This window comes from Furipterus horrens, unplaced genomic scaffold, assembly GCF_987537825.1.
Source record: "Furipterus horrens unplaced genomic scaffold, mFurHor1.1.pri manual_scaffold_17, whole genome shotgun sequence".
NCBI classification, from domain to species: domain Eukaryota; kingdom Metazoa; phylum Chordata; class Mammalia; order Chiroptera; family Furipteridae; genus Furipterus; species Furipterus horrens.
Window position 1 is genome coordinate 27,136,314 of NW_028327187.1, and position 27,758 is coordinate 27,164,071.

Sequence of the window (27,758 nt, forward strand, 5' to 3'; positions counted from 1 at the left end):
AGTTCAAGGTAGTGACAAATACAGTCTCTTCTCCTAAAAATGGTACAAGCAAAGAGCAATCACTGACTACTCCCACCCAGCATTACTTATTAATGTTTTACCTTGATGACTGTGCATTATCTGGAAGAAAAAGTTACAAAACAAATGCAAAGAGCTAACATCTTCCAAGCTGTAAATAGGATGTAGTCTGGGTGCATAGGAAACCACACTACTCTAATTTTCTTATTCCATTAATGAGGCAAGTTTATATAAATCCCTGATTGGATTAGAAGAAGTGAGCTAACACTTATTTAGTGTCTGATATATGCTAGACCCTAAACGTACATTCTCTCATTTAATTTTCCTCACTTCCCTATAAGTGGTGTTGGGGGAGGTGTTATCATTCCTATTTAGAGTACAGAAACAATCTCAGAGAGATCAAGTGACTTGTTTTATAACCCTTGTAAGTGGCACACCTAGTAAGTGGCAGATGTGGGTTTGAATCCAGAGAAGGGCTGTCCAGTAAAATTTTCTGTGATGATAGAAATACATATTTTATTCTCTGCTGTCTAATACAGTCACTAATGGCCACAGGTGGCTATTGAGCACTTGAAATGTGGGTAGTATAACTGGGGAACTGAACTTTTTATTTAATTTTAATTCATTTAAACTTATATTTAAATGGCTGCATTTGGATATGTCAATTGTGTTAAGCAATACATTTCTAGGTCTTGCCTTTTCTTGGCTATAGTTTGTAAAGCAGGAATATGAAACTTGTTTCCATAGAACTATTAAGAGAAGATCCATATATGGGATTTCTTTTATAATGTTTTTGTTTATAAGGATCTTAGTCAGTGGAAGGACTGTTTTGCCTCTTCAAAAGGGAGAATAAAGTTATATAGGGTCAAGTTTAGAGGCAGAGTGTATGATAGTTTACCATTATTCCCCAAAGAGTTCAGGAATCCTAGGATAAAAGGGATACTAAGAATGCTGAACAAACCCCTAAATCATACTTCCTTCTTCCCTTCATGACAGCCCCAGAAGCAGGTTGCTTAGTGTTTGGTATGGGAAATACAACTAATGCACTGAAAGTTGTAGTTGAGTTAAGTTTAATACACATTTCTGGAGTACTTATAATATTGTACCAAGCATAATGCAAGGCATCTTGGAGGAGGAGATATTTTTTAAAATGACTGGATTGTCTGTCCTCAAGAAGTTTACAACTTAATGGTGGTGCAAATGAAAGATAACATGAACACTCAAAGAATTATAATATAACACAATACATGATCTAAATTGCATGGGAAGAGTACAGATTAAGATCTCTGAAGGGCCAGAATAGTGTTTTAGAAATTTAAAGTGCCCAAGTTTCTTGTTCTACTGCTTATTATCTGTGTCACCTTAGGAAATACACTTAAATTGTGTAAGTTTCCCTTTCTTTGTTGTAAAATGAGTAATAATTAGAAAATAAAATAATAGGATAATGGATGTGGACAGAGCACACTCTTAATAGCCAGTGAATTGTGTAGTTCCCCTGGTGGCCCTGCCCTGTTGCTGTGTATGTATTGGATTGGGTGGAGGTCGATAAAGAAAGGCATCATGAAGCAAATAATGCCTGAGATAAACCCTAAAGGAAAGATAGTATTTTGAAGGTTGGAAATCAAGAAGTAGGTGGAGGAACAGTGAAAGCCAAAGGCATGGAGGTAGGAAATTCATAATTAGATTAATTTTAGGCAGTCCCATTTTTCTGTAGTGTCAGCCTTTTCTATTCAAAAGGAATCAGCATCATCTAGGAACTTGTTAGAAAAGCAGACCACAACTCAGATTTGCTGAATCAAAATCTGCATTTTAACAAGATCCCCAGGGAACATGTGTGTGCAGTAAAGTTCAAGAAGTGTTGAGGTAGAGTACAAACTGAGGCACAGAAGCAAACAAGGCTTAGACTGAGTGGGGTCTTATTATGAAGGACTTGAATACCTGACCAAGTAGTTTGGGGAGTCATTAAAAGTTGCCGAACGATCACTGTCAATGAAAATGCACTGTGACCTGTATAATACCTTGAAAAGGGTGAATTAATCATAAATTTTGCTTTGAAAGTTTTTTTATTCTAAATATTTTAGTTATTCATTTTTAGAGAAAGGGAAGGAGAAAGAGAGAAACATCAATGTGGGAGAGATACGTCTATGGGTTGCCTCTCGCATGCCCCCCAACTGGGGACCTGGCCCACAACTCAGGCATGTGCCCCAACTGGTAATCAAACCAATGACCTTTCATCTTGCAGGCCAGCATTTAATCCACTGAGCCACACCAGCCAGGGATGAAAGTTCTTATGTTCACCACCATTCAACCAAGCCCCTTAGTGGGAGAGGACTTTGGTCCTGTTTTTCTCATCACTTCCCCATCACCTTCACTCACCCATTAATTTTTTTTTTTACAATTACCTTGCTGCAGTTAAATCAGTTATACAAATTATTGAACTCACAAAATTGATGAAGTACCTTTCATTTGTTTGACATCAGCTAAGATGTAACTGAGAAATGTTTATTTGTTTTGGCCACTAACCACTGTGGCTGGAGAGTGAGATTGCAGTCCAACTCTTTTAAACGTTCTAAGTATTCACTCAGAAGTAGCATATGACCACTGGGTAGTGAGAGCTTGAAAGATGAAGTCAGAGGTCTTCAGGCCTATACTGAGGAAGGAGGAGGGGCTCCCACAGACAGATAAATCGTACAAAACCTCCTGCCAGCACATTAAGGGCTTGGTTATTATCCTAACCCCTTATTTTTCCAAATGCTATGAATTAAAAACTAATTTGGAGACCCTCTTCTTTCCCTTATCATGGAGTCCCATATTTGATTTTAAACTGAAGTCAGTTGGAAAATAGGACTCAGGTTACAGAAATTTGTTTTATACACAATTAACTATAAAATATCTTTGCATAAAAATTGTTATTATATTCTTTCAACATAAATATCTGTCTGAAGATTTTTGCCTTTATTTGAATTTACCAGCTTTCTCAGGACCTAAACATTTTCTTTTAAATGAAACTAATTCATAATAGAATTGTGTACCTTTTTTTGCTTAGTCTGTCCCACCTTAAGTCTGTGGGCCACAGATGCAAATAAGAAGTGGCAGTGACCCACAGGTTCACACTTTCATACTATAACCTGGGGCAATCATTAAAAGTATTAGATTCTCTCTCTCTCTCTCTCTCTCTCTCTCTCTCTCTCTCTCTCTCTCTCTCTCTCTCTCTCTCTCTCTCTCTCTCTCTCTCTCTCTCTCTCTCTCTCTCTCTCTCTCTCTCTCTCTCTCTCTCGTGTGCTCCCTCCACATGGCTTGGTGAAGGGGCCTTCTCCATGTGGCTTGGAGAAGGGGTCTCCAGGCTGCTTTAAGAGGCTCTCGCCATGCGGTTTTGAGGAGAGGAGATCCATGCGCTTTGCAGGAAGAAGGCAGTTTGCAAGGAGGCTGAGAATCCAGGCGGTTCTGCATTGAGAGCTGGAGGGCACCACAGCACAGAAAAGACCTCCCCAATCACAATTGAGTGATTGGCAGCTTCTGGTAAAGCTGAACTGTGTAAGGATATGTGTTTGTGGGTGTTTTAAAGAGCATAAGACTTAACAACAGAAATCTGCAAATAACTAAATCTATATAACAACAGAAATCCGCAAATAACTAAATCTATATAACTGTTAAATAAACCATTCTTTTTCTTTTCACCAAAAAAAAAAAAATTAAAAAAAAAAAGTATTAGATTGTATCATGAAGGATAGTCCTAATTTTACCTGATAGTAGAAAGCTCTGTAAAGTGAATTGTGAAAGTAACTATTACAACATCTGGGCACAAAGACATCATTGATGTTCCTTCACAAGAATCATGAAAATTCTTCAGTGCTTTCCTCAAAGCCCAGGAATTATTTGCAACTGTATGGCAGACATCATTGCATATGAACTCCTTGACCTGCAGATTGGAGGATTCACTGAGAACCACCCTTCATTCTGAGATTTTAAATTCCCTAGTTTTATTGAATGAAACATGTCATTATCCAAGTCCCCAGACCCACCTTTCTCCAATTTGCATACTTTCTAAGGTGGCTTTACATGTGTTATTAAGTCCAATAATCTGTATTTTGACATGGCATGAAGTAACAACTGGTCAACATGGTTTTAGATGAAAATTACATTACCATATGGACTTGTTTGATTGTGAACATAAGATACAGAAACAGCAGAAATATTAACACTAATATTTACTATCTATTTTCCTTTATTTTACCAATGTGTGTTCCCTTTAGACAAACTGTACTTTTTGTAGGATTTGGCAATGAAGGCACAAGAAGTGAGAAGGAATGAATGATCAAGTTTCAGAGTGTTATTAAATTTACCCTCAGAAATAAAAAAGAACTATGAGGAATATATAAGACTGTAGAAAAACTCTAACTTTGCTGTCTTAATTCCTTGTGACTCCCTCATTTATTTATATTTATTTATTGATATCAATAGAATCCTTAAAAAGTTAGACGTTGCATGTGCTCATTTTAAGGATTGTAAGTAAGTTAACAGTTAAACAAAATGCATCCTGGGCAGTTTGGGGAAGATAAAAAGGTGGTAGTCTTTTTTTTAAGGTAAGAAAAGCAGGCTGAATTCCCAGGAGCATTGCAAGGAATACTCCCCAGACTAAGTGCCCAGTGAATTTAGGGCTGTCAGGGATTCATAGATAAGATTCCTGCTTTGCATAAATGAATGAACTAGATAAACTCAAAAGTTTCTTTCTAATCTAATGTCTTTTCAGTTTCATCACATATAGTATAAAATGGTAGAAATACCTCTATAAGAGTTTTAAAGATAAATCCTATAGTTTGTGTGAGAAGTACAATATGGTTTTAAAGTTAAATCCTGTAGTTTGTGTGAGAAGTACAATATGGTAATTGATAATATTTTATGTGATTGAAATTTGAGCAACAAGAATTCTTGAAATTAAAGTGGTGGTTTTCTTTTTAGGATTTAAATAGTTTTAATGGGGCAGTTTTACTTAAAATAGCATTCAACGTTGATTACATATACATGACACAGAAAAGGTCCTATAAGTAGGTATTGCTTTCCTGATTTATGGGTTTATTTAGTGTTGTCCTAAGGGAGGAAAGAAACAATACAATAAAAGTAGCTAGGAAGCACTGGTATCATAGAATTTTGCTATTTTTCTAGCCCTTGTTCTCCAACTAGAAATCTTCAGAGACTGTATTGAGCCCTGGACAATAATATAAAATGCGGATTTGTATTCAGTGAATCAACTTACAGAGTGAAATGTCTTTTTCTCCTTGATATGAGATCTTTTTCTATAAGAAACAAAGCCTGAGATGGTATGCTGAATTATCAAGATTTTCACATATATGGATCATATTTGAGGTGGATACACAGAAAGTACTAGAAATATCATTCTTATTCAATGCCAAACAATAAGATTCTTTCCCTAGACTCCTTCAACTTTCAGAAAAAGGTACAAAAAGCAATGAAAGGGTTTAATGAGGAAAATAGAGCATATCCTAAGATCAGGATATACCAATTCAGACCAGTCTCTTCACACTGTATGTCAACAATTCTATAAATTAAAATAGGAAATTCAAAATTAAAATAATGGCAGTTAATATTTATTGAATATCTGTTATATGCCAGATTTGATACAGATTGTTCTACATACATGGTCTAATTTAATCCATTTAACAGTCCAATGAGTTAGATATTGCTATTAACCTCCTTTTACAGATCATGGCTCTGGCTCTGAAGCTCTGTAAGATTCTGAGTCATCTACTTAATAAGCTAGGAAAATGGATTAATATGTTATTCTATAAAATTATCAAATGCAAAACAAAATAAGAAAAAATTTTCTAATTAACCATTATTAATCAGAACCTCCTAATCCCCCAGCATTCCTTTTGTTCAAGATTTTACCATCCTGCAATATAGTACTCAAGTGATGAAGATGCATTTGAAATCTAATTATTTTAAGCAATGTTGTTATAATCAGCATCCGAACTTTTAAATTGTGGCATTAATTCTTGGTTATCAGCTGTCAAGTCTTTAATTACATGAGTGAATAGAATGAGTCACCACTCCCTACCCTATTCAGTATGAATTCATTCATTCACCCTCACATGTGGCAGGCATGGTACTGGGCACCAGGGATACAGTTGTAGTGGGGGAAGAGAGGGAAAGGTGGAGGGGAGCGAGAAAGGTTATTTTTTAGGAGAGCTTACAAACTTACAGGGGAAAGGTTTGCTTTAGTTTACTTAGAATAATAAGATAATCATAACTTTATATGTGTATATGTTATACAAAGTATTACATATGTATATATAGTATGTTTATCTTTGCAACAACCCTGTGCAATATTATAAACCCACTTTTATACATTATAAAAATTAAGACTAAGGGACCTTACAAGAATTGCCCAAAGCTACCCAGCTAGAAAAGGACAGAGCTAGGATTTGATCCCCTGATATATCAGGCTTCGAAGCACACACTTTTTCCTCTATACCATGCAATCTTTCATGGAACTTATTTTGGTCAGTATCACATTGCAGAAAGAAACAACTGAGAAAGGTTTGGAACAGCATACTAATCATATTTGACTCTAGATCTGAAACAGAACCCATGAGCTTTTCAGTTATGAGGGGCCCGATTGCCTGTCGCCAGAAGCATAACTCTCCATACCAGGGTTTGGTGGACAGAGAAAGAATTGTTTACTTGAAGGTTATACAGATTTAGATTATTTGCGGATTTCTGCCATTAAGTCTTATTTTCTTTAAAACACCCACAAACATAGTTCTGCCTCCCCCTACCAAACCAGGCTAGTTTTAGAAAAGTCAGAGATACAGTTCCCCTACTTCCCAGACACAGTTTAGTTTTACCAGCAGCTCCCAATCATTTGATCCTGATTGGGGAGGTTTTGCCTGTGCTGAGTGCCCTCCAGCTCTTAATGCAGAGCCACAGTGGAGTTCCCAGCCTCCTTGTAAACCACAGGGAGTTTTCCTTTCCCTTTCAAAGCCGCATGATATTCTCCTAGCCAAAATGTCTGCTGAGTATTTTTAAATCCCTGACTGTGTCTTGTGATGTAGTAGATGTGGTAACTGGTTCTGACCATTCAAAGAACCTTGTGCAGTCTCTGTAGGCTCTTTCCACACCATTCCATGGTCAAAACCCCTCTCATCTCCTTGGGGCCTTGGAAGAACCAAAGATATTTGCATAACTAAGACACTAGTTACCAGCTGTAGTTATACAAAGGCATCTTTAAAAGCTGTTCCCTTCCCCCTATACCCCAACCCACAGGCTCTGGGGATTTTGGGGGACCCCCACTTCGTAACACATCTACTTATGTGAAAGAAATGCCTTTATTTGTAAATTATACAATATAAACATCTGTTGCTCTTTGAAAATAGTCTTGATCATGATGTGAATGTTTTCTAATACACAGGAATTGTTTTTTTGTTGTTGTTCTAGTCATTGTAGGGATTTAATGGGACATAGATGTGATGCAGTGAATGGTTGACTTAAGACACAGAAGCAAATTTTCATTGTTTCACTTACTCAGAGAATGTAGAGGAAGAATGACAGATCTCAAAAACATTTAATGGAGGTGTTCCAAGTGGGTTGCTGAAGAAATGGTACTTGTTATGTGGGCTGAAACATTAGTACAGGAATACTTTTTATTAAAAACAATAACATAAAGTTATTTTATTAGAATCAAAACAATAATATAAAGTTATTTTGTTAGAACCTTAGCATTCCTTTTACTGAAACCTGATTGATTTTACCTGACTGGATCCCAAGCTTTTAGTGACATTTCATGACATTGCCTCAAGAATTATATAACTGTGAGTGATAGAAAAATTGAGGGTTAAAGAATGAGCCATGGCAGGCCAACCTGATTCCTCTGATAAGATTAGAGAACCAGTAGATAAAAGACTTAGGAGAGATGGCCTAACATTGGGCTTTAACAAAACTTTTGATTCCACATTTCAGGGAGCTTTACTTGAAAATCACTATGCTGCTGCCAGAGGAGTAACAAACTATCTCTGTTTGTCCCTGGCTAAATCATGTAAGACTTAGAGAGGAGAAAATGTCCTTTTCCATGTTATATTGTGCAGCAGCTACTAGTAAAGTGACTGTGCTTCTGATATCATTTGAAGAGGATATGATAAACACTCCCCAAATCTGGGTCATAACTCCCAGCACTTCAACTACTAAATAATCCCCCTTTGAAAGTTATATATATTTGTTTCCATTACTCATTTGATATAGTTACGGTTTTCTTTTTTGGAAACTTCTATATCATCATTGGAAGAGACTTTAACACCAGGATATTCTAATGAGTATATCTGCATTGGTTCAACAATCCTTCAATGAAATAATGGGAAAATGTCAAGAGATGATCTAAGGAATATGTGGCTAAGCTTTTGCAAATAAAGTGGGTGAGGGCCCTATCTCTTTAAGGGAAGAGATAGAAGATAATTGAAAGTTTGTGGCCAAACATGTTCAGTTCCCAGAAACAGGAGGGATCTTACAAATGACAAAGCCATAGTCTGATAAGATTCTTTATTTTAATTACTTGTCACTAAGATCTATAAAAATTACAACTAGTTTAAGGAATTCCCTGGTTACTCCTAGACTCTTAGGATTTACATTTCCTCTAGTGGCTCATATAATAAAATCTGTAGAAATTCCAGTCCTTAATGGAGTCTGGATTTTGGCTTCTTTTTCTTCTTTAGGATTGAACCAGCTGCCCTTTGACCCTGCCAACAACAACGAACCTCTGCAGTTTGGTAGTGCCAGTGGCCCTCTGGTCACAGAAAGCCTCATTGAGAATGGAGGGGAGTCAAGCAAGAAAAGAAAGAGAACAAATGCTCCTTCAGGTAAGCTAGGCAATAATGCACTCTCTTAAGCCAGTGCTATTGAGTCAACATTTTCCAAGAGCCTGGTATGTATGCAGCAGACCTTCTGCTAGAATTTGTAGGAACTATAGAAATGAGAAAGAATCCCCTGCATTCAAGGAACTCATGGTGAGACAGGGTGAGGGGGACACATATACAAATAACTCTTAATTTTAAAAAGTCATAGGTGCTGTGGTAGATGTGTAAAAGGGAAAAAAAGCTATGGGCATCGTGCAACACTTCACAGCAGAAGTGACATTTGTAGCTGTCCCTTGAATGTGTAGGCTTGAGATAGGAAGAGATAAGTAAAGAACATTGATTTAGGTAGAAGGAGTTGCATGAGTGAATGCTTTCACTGCACATTTTTCTTTATATGTACATGTGACAGGCTACCCTCACTTTTACCCCACGCTACCCTTATTTCCCCCAGTACACACTATGCCTATGTCTGTTTTATGCCTTCATAGCTCTCTCAGAACAACTGAGGAACAGATTTGCCTAAATCCTCTATAGCAGTCTCCTCTGCAATCCTTCCTCTCTTTCATGCTCCATTTATATATTCTTCTGTTAAATTCTCCAAATTGAGTGGGGGAAACAATAGGAAAACCAGATTTTAACTGATAATTTGGTATTTTAAAATTTCATGTCTTTGTTGCTTGGCTATTTATTTGGAAATAGTATCTTTAGTATATGCAGACTGATCTGAGAATCTGGGATGGGCCTAACAGACAACTCATGGTGATTTTGTTCTGTTTATTTATTTTTCTCTTTTGCTATTACTTTTACATCCAAATTAAAACATGAAACATGTTTATAAACATATACCATCATATCTGACTCTTAGATCATAGGCCTTTCTGCTTATAAACCAAGACATTTGTTAAATATGACTTTGCAAACTAAAAATTTAGTGAAACATTATCTATCTGAAGCCCTCAAGAAGAGTGATTCTTTGAGAGCTATGTTTTTTGGACCATTGGAAAGGCATAGTATATAGCCAAGGAACTGGCCTGAGTGCTAATCCCAGGACTGTCTCTGTCTGTGGCCTGGGATTTGTTTCTTAACCTCTCTGAGTTTCACTTTTATCAATCGTGAGGTAGAAACTAAATGATACTAAAACTTACTTCTTTTTCTATGAGTTTTTGTTTCTGTTTTATCTATTCTGTTCATTAGATTCCACATGTGAGTGAAATCATATGGTACTTGTCTTTCTCTGACTGGCTTATTTCACTTAGCATAATGCTCTCAGAGGGAAGGAGAATTATGGGACTGGGTGAAAAATGTGAGGAGATTAAGCAAAAAAAAAAAATACCCTCATAGAAACAGACAACAGAATGATTATTATCAGAGGGGAAGGGGGAGTATTGGAGGTAGAAGAGGGTAAAGGGGGGATAAATGGTGATGGAAGGAGACTTGACTCAGTATGGTGAACATACATTACAATAAACAGATGATGTATTATAGAATTGTACACCTGAAACCCATATAATTTTATTAACCAATGTCAGCCCAATAAATTTAATTAAAAATATAAATAAAACCTACGTCTTGGGATTGTTAGTAGAATTTAATGAAATATACAAGTAAAGTGCTTAACATTGTATCTGCATGTATTAATAAATGTTACTTTTATTTTGTTATGATAATATTATGGACTTTACCTTTTTAAGGATAAACACTTCACATTTTCAGGTTAACCATTGTGGCTACAAATCATATGTACGTGTGTATAAACTTATCTGCCATTTTAAAATAAATTTATTTTTCACTTACTATTGACATAGAATATTATATTAGTTTCAGGTGCACAACATAATGATTAGACATTTATATACCTTACTAAGTGATCACCCCACTATAAACTTGTCTGCCTTTTTAAGGGGATATATTCAACATGATCTAAAGTCTGCTTGATCATTTAGAGGCATAATTTTAGTCATTAGTTATTGTACTGCACTGCAATGTTATATTAGGGTTTTCTAAGGAATATAGATCTTTTAACTCTAAACTAAATTGTCCTAGACTATTGGTTTTTTATTTATTTACAGGCACACTTTACACAAGTCCTGTCTCCTTTCTGCAGCGTGTAGTCACTTCTAGTTTCTCTCAGCATCCTTTCAAGGACCAACCCTTTTCCTCCTAATTAGTCATGAACTTTAAAAAAACCCACCAGCTCTCCAAGTTGGTGTGACAGATTAGTATGTTAAGCAAGAGTTAAATCAGCTATAAGAGAACCACCTATGGAGAGAGGTACAGGGTTTAGCGCATCAACTTTAAGACATTTGTGTTGGTTGCTCTAAGGCCTTTTTTGATCACTTATTACCTTTTCCACTATGTTCATGATAAGTGATGTGCTAGTTTAGAGAAATATCTCCTGAGCTGTAGTAACTCATGAGGGTGCAGAAAGAGGGTATACATTAATATAAACTGTGAACTAACTTCAAACAATTGCAGTTTTATTTTTAATGAGTATATTCAGTGAGACCAAAGTATCTGTTGTCCATTTAGGATTTTGCAGTAGATTATGCTAATCTATAATTAGCAGAATAAATTTGCATTCAAATAATGAATAGGCTGAAGTTCTTAAAAAACTGTGTTCTTTAAAATAGGCTGAATGGGCCCTGGCAGACAAAATTATCTCCCTTGAAATCTTTTTTACACTGTTTGTTTACTGAACCCTTTCTTTGTAAGTACGAAGGTAACTAGCACAATTTAAGTTACTACAAATTTCAAATTATTGTAGTTCAAATTAATGAGGTTTTAATATACTGGGAGTCTCTTATAATTGTTCAGCTGGCAATCTTATGGCATTATAAATGTGCAGATTGCTTTATAATGGTATTTCTTCCTATGAGAAAAGGAACAGGGAAGATATTTTATAAGTATAAATTCCTCTTTCCTTTGTCACCATTCCCTGCATCTTAGCAAGGAGGAAAGCAAGAGTTGGAAGTCCCTACAGGAGCTACAAGCCATTTCAGTTCTAAGCTGAGATACACATGTAGCCATTACATCACTCAACCCTGTGACCCCTTTGAATCAAAGCTCTCTATCTCTCTGTCTCTGTCTCTGTCACCTTCTTTTTTGCTTCCTTTCCCATCCCTCCTACCTCACCGTTTTCCATGAACTGCCTCTCTTTCATACTAAAAGTAATTTCTTAAAGGTCATTAGTGACCTCCAAATTGTCAAAGTAAGTGGACTCTTGGCAGTTCTAAATCATTCTAGACCTGTTTGCTTATTTGATGCTGTTAACAACCTCTCCTTACTTGAGTTATCTCTACTCCTACCTTCCTGGGCAATACTCTTTGCATATTCATCTTCCTTTTGTCTCCTTCATGCATCCTTTCTCCTTTTATTACTATTATCTATATTTATAGGTGATGAAATAAAAGTTAAATAATACCCAAGGGTGAACATATAGCAAGTAATTTATCCAGGCTTCCAACTCCAATGTGTATCTCTAACTAATATGCCATAATTACTGTGCCTGTCGATATTAGGATCCTGGATCCCTTACTAAAATGTATATTAAACATTGGTGTCACACTTGGGAAATCTATGTTTGTGTGAGAATATGGTGAGCAGAGCTTAGATTTGCTCATTTCTAGAATCCCTAAAAACTCTGAGATGCCATTGTTCTTTTTTTTCCAGCCTTTTCACCCTGCTAATCCCCCAAACAGGTCTTCTACTTCAGCCAAAGTTATCTGCTACTTTCTCCAAAAACACACAGTGCCCGCCTACTTCAGTACATATTCATGTAGTTTCCTTTGTGTAGCATGCCTTTCCTCTTCTTTCACCTGTTAAAATCCTGTCCAACAGATAGCACCTAATACAAGTCTGACCTACATCCTAGTTTGAATTGTTCAGTTGTACCTCTAAAACCCCTTGATCGTTATATTCATATGAATCACTTGGCACCGACTATAGACAACCTTTAACTAGTGGTTATCTGTTCATACAAATATGTCTTAGCCTTTCAACTCAGTCATCAGCCCCTTATTAGAGGGCCCCTGACTCATGTCTTGCACACAATAGATGGCCAAGAAATATTTGTTGATCACATATCTGGCTGAAAAATTGCTTTCCCTTTGACTTAATCTTCTTTATTTTTCTCTTGTGACTCCCAAGGTGGAGCTGTGTATAAAACTGGGCAGTTACTATCTAATGTTGATCATCTAACTGCCTCACTTCTTCCTAAAGGTCAAACTTCAGTCATTAGTGAAATTACATCCTTAGAGTAGCCACACATCAAATTTGGTGCTTGTGAAGAGAATACATGATCCTTATGGAATCCTAGCCTCTTTACTAGGTGAAACTTCATGAGTACCCAAGGAAAACTCATAGGTAGAGTTTGGGTGTCCCGTCCAAACTCCTCTGTGAAGTAGATCAGCAATCTGGACTAGATCGTCAGCAGCCGTCCGTCTCAAGAGACGATGGTGTAGCTTCTTAAGAGTCTATCTGCACCGCCGAGAATGGCTGTGCAGTCCGACTCAGGAGTGACACGGCACCTGTCCCCTCCCGTGTTAAATCGACATCTTGCGATGATGCTGGAGTGTCCTCTCCAGTGAAGCTGAAGCCACAGAGCCTGGGCAGGGTGATATGGAGGGTCCGCCGCTGCCCATGCCCGTCCGTCTCGAGAGACGATGGTGTAGCTTCTAAAGAGTCTATCTGCACCGCCGAGAATGGCTGTGCAGTCCGACTCGGGAGTGACACGGTATCTGTCTCCTCCCGTGCTGAATCGACATCTTGCGATGACGCTGGAGTGTCCTCTCCAGTGAAGCTGAAGCTACAGAGCCTGGGCAGGGTGATATGGAGGGTCTGCTGTTGCCCATGCAGCAGACCCCCCCCTCTCTTCGCAGCTGAAGGATCCAAGGGAAAGACGGAGTCAATACAGCTTGGCTTCAGGTGCACCACAGGAGTTGCCGGTGTTGACTACAACGTCAAACCGCCTTAGGGACTCCGGCTCCGGATTTTCTGTCGGGGTTTACTCCCTTAGCCTTTCCCCTGAAGAGGTATGCCGCAAGGCAGCGGAGGTTTTTTGGAGTCAGAGTTTTCCTTCTCTGATGTGCCCTGACTGGAAGATCGAACCAGCGACACTTAGCTTGCAGGCCGACGCTCAATCCACTGAGCCAAACCAGCCAGGGACATCTGGACTAGATATTACTGCAATATTTCACCAAAAACTCTTTCTTTGTGGATCTGGCTTCTTTGCAGCTTTTATCTCCAGGTAGGCTCAGAATTCTTCAGTTTGCTCTCGAATTTCATCTTTTCCCCATGGAAATGTACCCTCAGTGATGCTGCAGCTACACAATTTGTCAAATTGTAATGCCCAGTTCCTGTTCAGAATATTCCAGCTGCCTCCTGGTTTGAGATACACATGGATTTGTAGGAATAAGAGATACCAACCCTCTTCGTAAATACTTCCATTGAAGTGGAAGAATCCCTGAGGCCAACCAGATGATGACTAAAATCAAATGTATTGTTTTAAGCGACATTATGGTACACTAATTCTCAAATATGGTGTCAACTCTGAAAGACGGGGCTACTAACCTGGAGATAATTATGATGTCAGAGTGATCACTGAGATGTGGATATAGTCCCATTTCCATTGTCTTTTCTCATAGGCCTGTTTTGAAAGATAGGTTTTCACTTAAATACATGATTCCCAGTACTAAGCTGTATTGCTAACATTTATGTGAATGATGAATAGCTCAGTATGAAAAAAAATGGATCTTCAGCCATTTTCCATTCACAATAATGATTGAATCCCAAATGTTCAATATCTGCAGGAAGACTTTTTGATTCAATAATAATCTGCATTGGTGTGGTGATTCTTTCTCTTAATATATTTTCATATTCATTTCATTTTATAGATGAGCTGCTAATAACCAGAGAGGAGAAATGACTTTGACTCAGATGGACTAGCATCACCAGGAAGGTTATGATATGATAAGGACCTCCAGGTTGTATCTAAATTGGATTTAGACCCCTAACTCAGTTCTCAAGGTTTCCTTCAGAATTTCTGTAGCCAAAATGAGATGACAATATGAAAGACAGTAAACAGTTCCAGTACTGCTAAGGGTATATGAATAAGAGGATGTAGGCCTGCAGAGCAGCACAGAGAGTTTTGCTCAGATAGAAGGAAGAACTATGTATTGGAATTAATTTTCAGGGGAAGTTGTTCAAGCCCACTTGGAAGAGAAACATAAAAATGAGGTGAGCACTCATCTGCCTGAGAGTACTTTTCACTTTTATTACCTAGAAGATGGACAATGAACCAGGAAATTTTTCTATTACACTTAACAACTCTTTGATTTACTTCAGAATGACAGGGCTGAGACTTCTTTTTCACATGTACTTTGAAGTCCACAAATGAAAGCATTGATTGTTTTTAAAGAAAGAAAATGCCACCGTTTTATATTTTGTTGTGTGGTGTTTCTAACATGTCAGCTGAGTTATTATATTGCCAAAGGCAAGAAGGGCCTATTGTTCATTCAGATGGAATTAAAATAAGAAAGAGTAGACTAATAGACCTACTCAGTTTCTTTAGTCTTTGGACATTTTTACTGATTTCAGTCTCAAGAAATAAAATTATATCTTGACAATTAGATGATCAAAAAGGTATTCTAACTTCTTTCTTTCTCAGGTCTAATAGAAACTCAGTGTGAATTTTTTCATCTTCCAGGACTGTCAGGAGGAGAGGAGATTGAGGGTGACATAAAAGAGGCAGAAAATAAAAGTGCAAATACTCTCTCATAAGTTGCCCCAACTATTAAAATAGCTTTGGAAAAGTTTAAGACTTCATTCTACTGAAGTCTTTAGGACTTCTTCTCTCAGCAGACATGAAGGGTGGTTCAGCTTCACATGTTGGTAGTATAAAGGCTAGTGGTAGATGCTGAATCATGGTATTTTAGAATTGGAGGCAACCTCATCTAAATCCATTATGTTCACAAACGAATAAACTGAGAACCAAAGATGGGACTTGTCTAAATTCACATAGTTAATTAGTGGGAGATCCAGAACTAATTATTACTAGACCTATATAATCATTTCAGGTTGGCTAGCACTGTGGCATGTGATTGATTCATTTGAACTGCAGAAAATGTATCTATGACCTAGAGGAGCTGGCTTCCCCATGCTAATAGTATTACATGATTGTAGCAAGCTAACCCAGTGGTATATGAAGTCCATTATCTCTTCTGTGTGCCACACAGGGGAGGACTGTTTGATCTCAAGCTAGAAAATGAGTTTGAGACTGGGAAACAACTATGAATGAATTGCTTCTGTAGAGCTGAACTCTAGCAGCTCAGCAAATTACAGAAGAAACTCTTTGTGACACCTGCTTACATGTCAAGGGAAAGTTTGTGTCCCCCATCCCAAACCACTTTTGGTGCTACTCCATCCAAATAGGAAAAAAATTATAATCATATTTTATCTGTGATTTATACTTTGTTTCACACATTTTCCTAGAGCATCTTTTAATTTCTTGATTTTTAGGTAAAAACATCTGAAAAAAATCAGTTTTAGTTCAGTAAAACTCAATTTCAGAGTAAGAAGATTCTTAGATTTTGTTTTCCTCTCCTGTTAGTTTAGTAAACTTATCAAAGCAACTGTCTTTTTTTTTAACTGTAGGGCCCATAAGGGACTCCCTGTTCTTAATAAGAGAAAGGAGCATACTCAGACATGTAGTAAAAGAAGTACTGATGATTGGGTTTTTAGTACTGGATATGCCACTTGTTATTAGTATTTGACCCTGGGTAAACCAAAGAAACCTTTTTTTAAAAAAATCTGTTTCCATATCTGTTAAATGAAGAAGTGTTTTTGAAAATCCAGATACTACTCTTACAGTTACTCTTGCTGTTTCCTAGAGTTTGAGAGTGTGAATTCTTTTCTCCTTCTAGTTCTGCATCAAACTGAGAACAAATACAAAAAAATCCATGCAAGGAAGAAAATATGGTATCAGCTTTATTATAAGTAAAACTGGACTGAAGAACGTGGCTTGAGGCTAAGGCCTAATGAGGCTTCCTACCATCTTCAACTCCAAATCTATACCTTGCTATATAGCTATGGGGAAGATTGAGTCTGCAGAGCAGACTCCTTACCCTGCCAGTGGCATTGAGAGTGATGGCCTATGTCACAATTCAGTTAGAAGGTAGAAATTAAGAGTAAGGTGGGCCTGTGGGTCTGCCACTGGAAAAGAGTGCCTGAGCCTTGAATAAGTTCTACTCACTTTGTAAGAGAAAAAAGTCATCTCAACTCAAGGACATCTGACCTGACAGCCAGAATACAGAGTTTAAACCATGAATGAGCACTTACTTTTATTCTAACTTTACAAATCAGATTAAGTCAATCCTCCTATGCCAAGGAGCAAGCAGGGGTGGAGTGAAAGCCCAGAGAAGCTTCTATAGTACTGGCTATCCTCTCTCATAAATAGAATGGATATTCCTCCTCTCTTGGAATAGTGACAAGTACGACAAGAACCCCCACACTGGCAACATTTCTGTTTATTTGAATATTAACATGACTTTTGATTTTTCATTCCTATCCTTAGAATTTTTTTTAAACCAGGGGAAACTAGCAATGACAGTCCATTGTGTGGTACAAATAAATAGGGTTATTCTGATATAAATGTGCTACATTTAGATTTTTTTATTTCTCCATGTGTAAAATCAAGACAAACTCCAGATGGCCAACCTAATATCCTCTGATTTACCTTAAAGTAGTACCTTACAATGAAGAGATTTTATTTTCATGAATTTCAAGCATGAACACCTCTGCTACCATTTCAGCATTGTCATTCACATGGGGTTGCAAACTCAACAAGTCTTTCTTTCTCTTCTGTGACACCAAAGTATAATAATAAAATCTTGATTACTCATGAAAATAATAGCTAATATTATGTGACACCTACTGTGTGGACAACAATCTATTAACTTACTTGATTTTTATAGTAATTCTATTATTATCCTCATTTTAATGATAATGAAATTTAAATACAGAGAACTTAAGTAATTTGTCCAAATAGTAAGTAGAGGAAATGAGATCTAAACCCAGACAGATACCTCTAAAGTCAGTGTTCATAATCAATTGAATCAGAATAGAAATTGGGGGGTGGGGATAGGCATCACTGTTATTTAAATGCTTCCCAATATGCTGCCAGGCTTAAAACCAGTGCAGCAACTCCTATTGCATCAAAGTAAGTACGTATATCTAGGCCACTGTGGTTCAGAATGTTGGCTTTTTGTAGTAGTCTATGACTATGTTTATAGTCCCTGTCAAGAAATGTACTGACAATGAAGCAGTGGACCAAAAGGTGGCAAATAAAGTGGTTATGTAAATGTTGGCCACTCTAGGTATTTCAACACAGAAAGAAGAGACTGCCTAATTTGCAGTTTTCCTTTTTTTCTGTTTTATTTCCAGGTATCCATTTATTATCTATTGAAAAAAACTAAATGATAAAATTCCCTCTTATAATGGGCTAGGAGACAGTCTTGATGTTTTTCCAGTCTTCAATTTTCTTGATAATGAGAGCTATTCAATTTAAGCCATTCAAGTTGTAGTATTTCAAATTGAGCAATTGCTTGGGTAATAGAATTAATTTTAAAATACTTTGCTTATTCTACATTTGAATTTTAAGCAAAAGCAACTTTCATGTACAAGCTGGTTTATGGAATGTGGTGAGTGAGGGTTGATGAGAGTGTCACAAAAAGTTATGAGAGATGCACAGGAGACTTCCGGCCAAGATAGAGGCCTAGACTGATGTGCTCCATCTCCCTCCACAACTAAAAAGGAATACAATTACTGCAAAACCAGAAATAACCAGAAGTTCCAGAAAATAAGTTAAAGTCCAATGTATGAAGTTATGAAGAAGTGGTGCTTGTCCAGATGGGTAGGAGGAGCAAAGCCAGGGCAAAGAGGTCAAGCTGTGCTGGCAGCGGCAGCAGCGGCAATGGTGGTGGGATGGTGGTAAGTACAGACACCCGTATTTAAGGGGAGGGAAGAAACGCCTGGTGAACACCCCTGGCTGCAGACCAGACCCATCAGATTGTGATTCCCAATGTTAGGGAAGGCAGATCGCCATTGCCTTGGACTGTGAGGCCTGGAGGGGGCGGGACAGAAGAGGAGGCTCCCGGTCTCTTAGCGGAGAATGAATGGCAGGAATCCATATTGGACCCCCACCCCCACAGAAAACGCCACAGCATAGCAAGAAGGGTCACCCAGCTGTGATGAGTGCACGCAGCTCTGCCCCCTATAGCGTAGGAGGTGTGACAGCCCCACCCAGGAAACAAAGGTAAACACAAAACTGTCAGGATGGCACAAATCATGGCAGAGATCCCGGTGACGCAGCTGACCAGACAGCAAATATCTAATCTAACAAAGCAGTGGATAGGAAATCTTTCTGAGGCACAGTTCAGAGCTTTGGTTATACTAATGCTTACAGACCTAACAGCAGATCTTAAACAAGACAAGGAAGAAATGAAGGCTACTCCTGCTGAAATGAACAAAAACACATATGAAACTAGTGGTGAGGGCAAGAAAACCAGGAATCAAATCAACAGTTCGGAACATAGGGAAGGAACAAACAGTCAACCAGTACAGAAAGTGGAAATGAAAAGTGAGGAAAATGAGAGGCTCAGAAACCTATGGGACAGCTATAAGCGGGCCAACATCTGAATCATAGGGTTGCCAGAAGGTGAAGAAGAAGAACTAGAAATGGAAAAATTATGTGAAAAAATAATGAAGCAGAACTTCCCTAACTTGGGGAAGGAAATAGACTTACAGTTCCAGGAAGCACAGAGAGGTCCAAAGAAACAGGACTCAGGGAGAACCACACCAACACACATTGTAATCAAAATGTCAAAAATTAAGGCTAAAGAGAAAATCTTAAAGGCAGCAAGAAAGAAGAAGAGAATTACATACAAAGGGGTCCCAATAAGACTCTCAGCTGATTTCTCAAAAGAAACTCTGCAGGCAAGAAGGGACTGGCAAGAAATATTCAAAGTAATGAAAAGCAAAAACCTACAATCACAATTACTCTTTCCAGCGAAGCTCTCATTCAGAATAGAAGAGCAGAGAAAGTGCTTCCAGGACAAAGTAAAACTGAAGGAGTTCATGAGATCCAAATAAGTTATATGAAATGTTAAAGGTACTTGTTTAGGAATACCCTGGCTGGTTTGGCTCAGTGGATTGAGCGTCGGCCTGCGAGCTAAGTGTCGCTGGTTCGATCTTCCAGTCAGGGCACATCAGAGAAGGAAAACTGACTCCAAAAAAAAAAAAACCTCCGCTGCCTTGCGGCATACCTCTTCAGGGGAAAGGCTAAGGGAGTAAACCCCGACAGAAAATCCGGAGCCGGAGTCCCTAAGGCGGTTTGACGTTGTAGTCAACACCGGCAACTCCTGCGGCGCACCTGAAGCCAAGCTGTATTGACTCCGTCTTTCCCTTGGACCCTTCAGCTGCGAAGAGAGGGGGAGTCTGCTGCATGGGCAACAGCAGACCCTCCATATCGCCCTGCCCAGGCTCTGTGGCTTCAGCTTCACTGGAGAGGACACTCCAGCGTCATCGCAAGATGTCGATTCAGCACGGGAGGAGACAGATGCCGTGTCACTCCCGAGTCGGACTGCACAGCCATTCTCGGCGGTGCAGATAGACTCTTAAGAAGCTACACCATCATCTCTCGAGACGGACGGCTGCCAATATGATACGATACAATACTTGTTTAGGAGAAAGAGGATCAAAACTATGAATATTAAAATGAAAACTGTATCACAACAACCAACAACAGAAGCTAGGGAACTGAAACAAAGGCAAACTAAGTAGGCAACGAGAGTGTGAAAAGAATTATAGGTATGGGGAACATTATGGAGGTAGTTCAGCAGGGAGGGGGGAAGGGGTAAAAGGGAGGGAGATTGTACAGGAATTAAGAAGCATAGTAGGAGGGAGTGGAGTAGACAGAAAGATGTTGAGAAAAACTATTTGGACAACCAATGTGTATGGACTCAGGGGGGACAACTGGAAGGAGGGGTGTCACTGGGTAGAGGGCAACAAAGGGAAAAGAAATTGAGACAACTCTAACAGCATAATTAATAAAGCGCATTTTAAAAAAGCTATGAGATATGTTCAACTGCTGAAATGGAATGTATTATCTTGGGGGTGGGGACAATTTGCAGTATGTGGCATTCCCTAGCTACAGTAGCTTTCTTCTGTATATTTCCTTCAATAGCAATATAGGAATAGCAGCTTTTATTAAATATTGATTGTATGCCAACCACTATTACCAAGTGCCATACACACACTGACTCAAACAGACTTCAAAACCAATCTAAGGCTTGGGAAACTTCATAATTTTTTCCAGGCTATAGCTAGTAAGTAGTGGAACCAGACTTTAAAAGAGGGAGGCAGGATAACATAATTGTTAAAAGCATGTGCTCAGATTCCTGGCTCTGATTGTAGGCAAGTCATTGCATCTCTTTGAGCCTCAGATTCCTCACCTGTAAAATAGTGATAATAATATCAAGTGTATGGGTTGTTTAGGAATTAAGTGAGGAAATGAATAAATAGTGCTTAGTACATAGTATTCTTTTCTTCAATTATTCATTTAGTGTCAATAAATATGAGGCATTGTGATAGGCATTAAGAGGGCAGCTGTGAATAAGACAAACTGCAGCCCTGGCCTTGTAATGCTCACAGTCTACTGAGGAAGACAGTCGTCGTCGTCGTCGTCGTCGTCGGCAGCCGTCCATCTCGAGAGACGATGGTGTAGCTTCTTAAGAGTCTATCTGCACTCTCCAGTGAAGCTGAAGCTACAGAGCCTCGAGAGACCATGGTGTAGCTTCTTAAGAGTCTTATCTGCACCGCCGAGAATGGCTGTGCAGTCCGACTCGGGAGTGACATGGTATCTGTCTCCTCCCGTGTTGAATCGACATCTTGCGATGAAGCTACAGAGCCTGGGCAGGGTGATATGGAGGGTCTGCTGTTGCCCATGCAGCAGACCCCCCCTCTCTTCGCAGCTGAAGGATCCAAGGGAAAGACGGAGTCAATACAGCTTGGCTTCAGGTGCGCCACAGGAGTTGCCGGTGTTGACTACAACGTCAAACCGCCTTAGGGACTCCGGCTCCGGATTTTCTGTCGGGGTTTACTCCCTTAGCCTTTCCCCTGAAGAGGTATGCCGCAAGGCAGCGGAGGTTTTTTGGAATCAGAGTTTTCCTTCTCTGATGTGCCCTGACTGGAAGATCGAACCAGCGACACTTAGCTCGCAGGCCGACGCTCAATCCACTGAGCCAAACCAGCCAGGGTAGAGGAAGACAGTAATTAAGTAAATAATTATTTGCAGTTATGTCAGGTGCAATAAAAGAGTGACTGCTTATAGTTAATACTCAATAAATAAGAGCAGATATTTACTGAGTGGCTATTATGTGTGAGGCACTATGGCAGGTATAGAATTGAGTGCACGTGAACAATTGGAATAAGAGTGGAAGCATTTTCATGGAATTTTATTTCAGATCAGGGTGAGATTAACGAAGACATCTTTGCTTCTCTGGTCAACCAAGGAAGCTTTGGGGGTGAGGAGGTAAAATTTTAGAAGATGCTTGGTTGTCTTCACTTGGAAGAGGAGAGATCAAGTTGAGAATCTGCCTTCTTTCTCCAAAATTAGTTCCCAGGTATCATGCAAGTCATTTAATGTGAGGGGCATCCCCAGGATGAATGGAATCTATAATTGGCAAGATAGAGATTTTAAGATCCCAAAGACACCAGGCTTTCTCTCTGAGATGAATGTTAAGGTCTAAATTTGCTTCAGAACTTGTCATAAAGTTTGAGCAGGCAACGAGTCATAACTACATATTCGTTTCAGATGCTTATTTAAATATCACCCTATAAAAATGTAATGGTTCTATTGGCAAGCTATTTTCTAATTTGGGCATTCTTATTCCTCTCCATTATTACCCTGACCTAGGATGAACAACCTGAGAAACATTGACTAATGTATCCTAAATTATCTCAGTAGTATAACCACAGGATTTCATCTTTTCTTTTTTTTTTAAGTATATTTTATTGATTATATTGTTACAATAGTTCCAATTTTTTCCCCTTTGCTCCCCTCGACCCAGCACCCCCCTTCCCTGACAATCTCCTCCCCAAGTCCATGCCCATGGCTCACTCTTTCATATATTCTTCTTCTTTTTTTAAAAAATAATTAATTAGTTAAATATTTTAACAATAAAAAATAACAATCCCTCCCTCTCAGACTTAAGACCCTTTACAATCTTATAAAGGACAATGGACGAATGTCTCGAGCTCCTCTAGCTGCTTCAAGCTGGACATGGTCGTCATCCTACCTACCCTTGGGTCAAGAAATCCCTAATAAGAGTGGGGTTGTGGAGGGGAGGGTGGCCTTCCCACAAGGGGAAGGATCGTGCAGACTCCAGGTTGGTTGGCTGTCTCCTGACAACGGCATGCTTGGTTTAACAGGTTGGCATCCTTGTTGTATTCTGGGGGCAACAGGGTTAAAGGACATCATTCAATCCGTAACCACTAGATGACAAAAGACAGGTATTAATTTTTCAATATCCCACATTAGGGAAAAGAAGGGTTTCTTTGGAGGAAGGTATGCCAGGTACATCTCACCTGTCCAAAACCCTTTTGCCCATTATACTTAGTTTGGACTGAGGGAAATATTTTAGGTTTCCCCCCTCTCAGGCCTCTGGGCTCTTTCTGTCCAAGCCATTAGGATAGAAAAGAGAAACCAGTTTTAAAGTGAAGCCCACAGATCACCCCGTTCTTCACCAACCCAGCCACTTAGTTCAGCCAAACCATTGAGTCTCAGGAGGCAGCAATGCAGACAGGATTAAGTGAGGCCTATACGTACAGACAATCACTCAGGTAATGAGATCGTAGGCTTATGCCCTTTGAAAACAGAAAACACATGTTAATTTATGTAACATAGCCCACATACAAGTCTCTAAATCTGTAGGACTGTCTTATCGGAAAGACATCCAGTTGCAAGGCATTTAACATTCTTCTCGCCTGTAAATTAAACATCTTTGATAATGCCACAGACATAGTTTAACTTTCAAATGAAAACAAATTTTAAATGAAAAGAAACTTTAAAGACGGTTAGCTGCACTACTTTATAGTCTACCACTGGGCATTGTGATCTTCCTTGAATCTTGATTTTTCTCCCTAAGATTACCCTCCTTGTCATTAAAGGGACTGCATTAAGTTCATTTTTAATTTATCCTGTTCATTTGCATAAACAACAAGAGCAGCAAATGATCACTTATGATCTTCAGTTCTGCTTTGCTGGAACTTATGCAAGGAACATTTAGGGTGACTTTCAGTCTGCCCTTCAGGGCACAGAAGTAGAGCCACATACCTGGCATTCAGCCTTGCCTGTAAACACCTGTCTTTTCCAGGTCCTCCTGGTTTTCCATTGTGCCTTAAGGTCCCTTCTAGCCATCTTTCAGGAAAACAACCTTCGTTCCTTCCCTGGAAAGATTGCTATGGACCGCTCATCCATCCAAGGTACCAGGCCTTTTATCTCGTGGACTTTTATTACCTTTGAAAGTCAGTCCCAGTTGCTCAGGGCTTTTTGGTAACAACCAAAGCCCAATCATGTCTCCTTTAGGCATGACATTCCAGTCAAAGTCTTAGTCAAAAAATCGTTATTAACAACTGGTCTAATTAGTTTTATGCAAAGAAACTTAGGTCATTACTTACTTCTTTAGAATGCCAAATTCTGGAGGGATCAGACAGGGAGAAAATATATACAGTGGGAAGGAAATTCCTTGTCCTTCTAATATTCACTGAACTTGCATTTCTATTCTTTATATTTTTATTTTTCCCCCCACTAAAAATTTTTCTGTTTGTTTGTTTTTCCATTACAGTTGTCTCACTTTTTTCCCCCTCTTGCTTCTCTGCACCCTGTCCCTCCCTTCTCCCACATTCAGTCCCCACCCAGTTGTCCATGTCCATGGGTCATTTATACATGTTCTTTGACTAGACCCGTCCCCTTCTTACCACTTCTCTCCCTCCCATCTCCCTCTTTGTTACTGTTAGTTTATTCCTGGTTTACATACCTCTGGTTCAATTTTGCTCATTTGTTTGTGTTGTTCATTAGTTTCCTTTAACAGGTGATAGCATAAGGTAATTTTCTTTTGTTGCCTGGCTTATTTCGCTAAGCATAATTCTCTCTAGTTCCAATCATGTTGTTGCAAATGGTAGAAGTTCCTTCTTTCTTTCAGTACTTATTCATTGTCATTTTCTCCATTTGTACTCGTGTTCCTCTCTGTCTCTCTCTGTTTCTTCATCTTCTTAAGGCAGACCCTTTAGCATCTCTTGCAATACTGGTTTGGTGGAGATGTATTCTTTTAACCTTCTTTTGTCTTGGAAACTCCTTATTTCACCTTCCGTTTTGAATGAGAGCCTTGCTGGGTAGAGTATTCTTGGTTGTAGGCCTTTGTTTTTCATTACTTGGAATATATTTTGCCATTCCCTTCTGGCTTGTAGTGTTTCTGCTGAGAAATCTGATGATAGCCTTATTGGAGCTCCCTTGTATGTTATTAGTTGTTTCTCTCTTGCTGCTCTTAGGATCCTCTCTTTGTCTTTGAATGTTGGCATTTTAATTATGATGTGTCTTGAAGTGGGCCTGTTGGGGTTCATCTTCATTGGGACCCTCTGTGCTTCCTGGACTTGCATGATTCTTTCTCTCTTCATGTTAGGGAAGATTTCTGTCATTAGTTTTTCAAAGAGGTTTTCTATGCCTTGCTCTTCTTCTTCTCCTTCTGGAATTCCTATGATACGGATATTATTACGTTTCATGTTGTCCTGCAGCTGTCTTAGAGCCTCTTCAGTCTTGTTCAGCCTTTTTTCATTTTGTTGCACTGTCTGTGAGTTTTTGTCTACATTGTCCTCCAGCTCGCTGATCCGATCTTCTGCTTCCTCTAGCCTGCTTTTAATTCCTTCTACTGTGTTCTTCAATTCAGAGATCGTATTCTTCATTTCCTCCTGGCTCTTATTGATAGCTTCCATATCCTTTTTGATGCTGGTATAATTCTCATTAAGTTCCTTATAGTTCTTCTGCAGCTCACTGTAGTTTTTCTGGAGTTCTTTGTCGTTCCCGCTGAGTTCATTGAGCTTCTCCATAATCCATGCTTTCAGTTCCATATCTGATAGTTGGCTCCCCTCTATTTCATTTAGCACTCTTTCTGGGGACTCTACCTTTCCTTTCGATGGGGGGTTGTTTCTCTGTCTCCCCATTTTTGTGACTCCTATTGTTTGTTGGTGCTTCTTAGAATGATCTGCACTTCCTGGGTCTGCCCCTGGTGGCATCAGATCCTGTACCAGTCTGGGCCTAGGCAGCCTGTTGGATACTTCCAGGGATCTACTGCCTTTGTCTGTCTCCTTTAGTTGTTAATCTGTTCAATCTGTGATTAGCTGTCAGGCTTAAGGACCGTGGGTGTGGCAGCTTAATTCCTGTAGGCAAGGCCTTTGCTTCCCCTCAGGCTGACACCACTTGGCCAGGAATGGTCTGCCTGCAGTGTGGGGATGAGTCAGCACTGGGACCCAGCCGGCCGCTTCCCCAGCTCTCCCCTCAAAGCCACCACACCAAACTCTCCCCAAGCATTTCCAGTTCTCTCTGTCTTCCCTCTGCTTGTGCCCAGGGTAAGTGGGGGCCAAAATATTTTTGTATGTGATCCGCTTATGAGCTCTTTTTCTCCAGCTCTTTCTCTCCGACTAGCAAGAAACCCTGTGGCTTTTCGCTTTTCTCAGCTGGATACTATTTTACTTTCCACTCTGTTGCTGTAGGCTGGGGAGCCCGGCTGGGGGTTTAGACCCTGCCCTTCTCAGGGGGAATCCCCGGCTGCTGAGCTGTTTCTCAGTCCCTTCAGCTGCCACCCGTGTGACGCCAGCCAGCCCCTTCCGCGTCTCCGCACTCCCTACTGGTCACGTTGTGATGTAGCGGCCTTTCTTGTCTCTCCGTGGTTATAAGACTTCTCTCCAGCTGGTGTTCGGTTGGTTATTCCAGATGATTTCTCCAAAATTATGTTGTAAGTTCAGACTAGTTCTGGGAGGAAGTTAGTGTAGCTTCCACTTACTCCTCCGCCATCTTGTTTCTCCTCATCTTTTCTTGATTTTGTGTAAGGTCTCTGTTAAACAGTTCTTATCCACATTAGGTGTGTGCAGAGAGGACTACAGATCTTCCAAGCTGTGGCTTGCTGCCAATTAAAACTATTGTCCTTTATAATATAGGAAATGTAGTCAATAATACAGTATTCCCTCACTTATCGTGGGTATTACATTCTAGAACCCCCCGCGAAGTAGGAACCTTATATTTGTTCTACACTCTTAAACCTACGTAACTTTAACAACATATGTATACAGTACTGCAAAATCCCGCGATATAGCGAATAATCCGCGATAAATAATTAAATATGATATTTTTAAAAATATTACAGTACTGTATTGTATAACTATATATGGTGTCAGGTGGGTACTAGGTTTATCAGGGGGATCACTTTGTAAGTTATATAAGTATCTAACCACTGTGCTGTGTTTATGAAATTAATATAACATTGTATGTCAACTGTAATTGAAAAAAAAGACTGTTGTCCTTTGCTGGAAGGTGTCACTATCTCTGTGGTATAACCTGCAAAGAGGGAATGCCTTTCACTTTTTGTCCATATGTCAGTTGGAGAGCTTTATGTTGAAGCTCAGACTGCCTAGAAGTGTTCTCTTTCTTTTTACATATTTTATTTTTAAATTACAATTGATGTACAATATTATGTTAGTTTCAGGTGTACAACCCCATGATTAGAGATTTACATAACTTAGGAAGTGATCACCCCAATAAATCTACTACCC

General features: G+C 39.1%; 1 protein-coding gene across 1 annotated transcript in view; it reads left to right on the forward strand.

Moving 5' to 3' along the window:
• ENOX2 (ecto-NOX disulfide-thiol exchanger 2) overlaps positions 1-27,758 on the forward strand; it is a 339,831-nt gene that overhangs the window by 70,394 nt on the left and 241,679 nt on the right. The window contains exon 2 of the mRNA XM_090263952.1: positions 8,742-8,885. Coding sequence (XP_090120078.1) covers positions 8,742-8,885 — 144 coding nt within the window. The remainder of the gene's footprint in view (positions 1-8,741; positions 8,886-27,758) is intronic.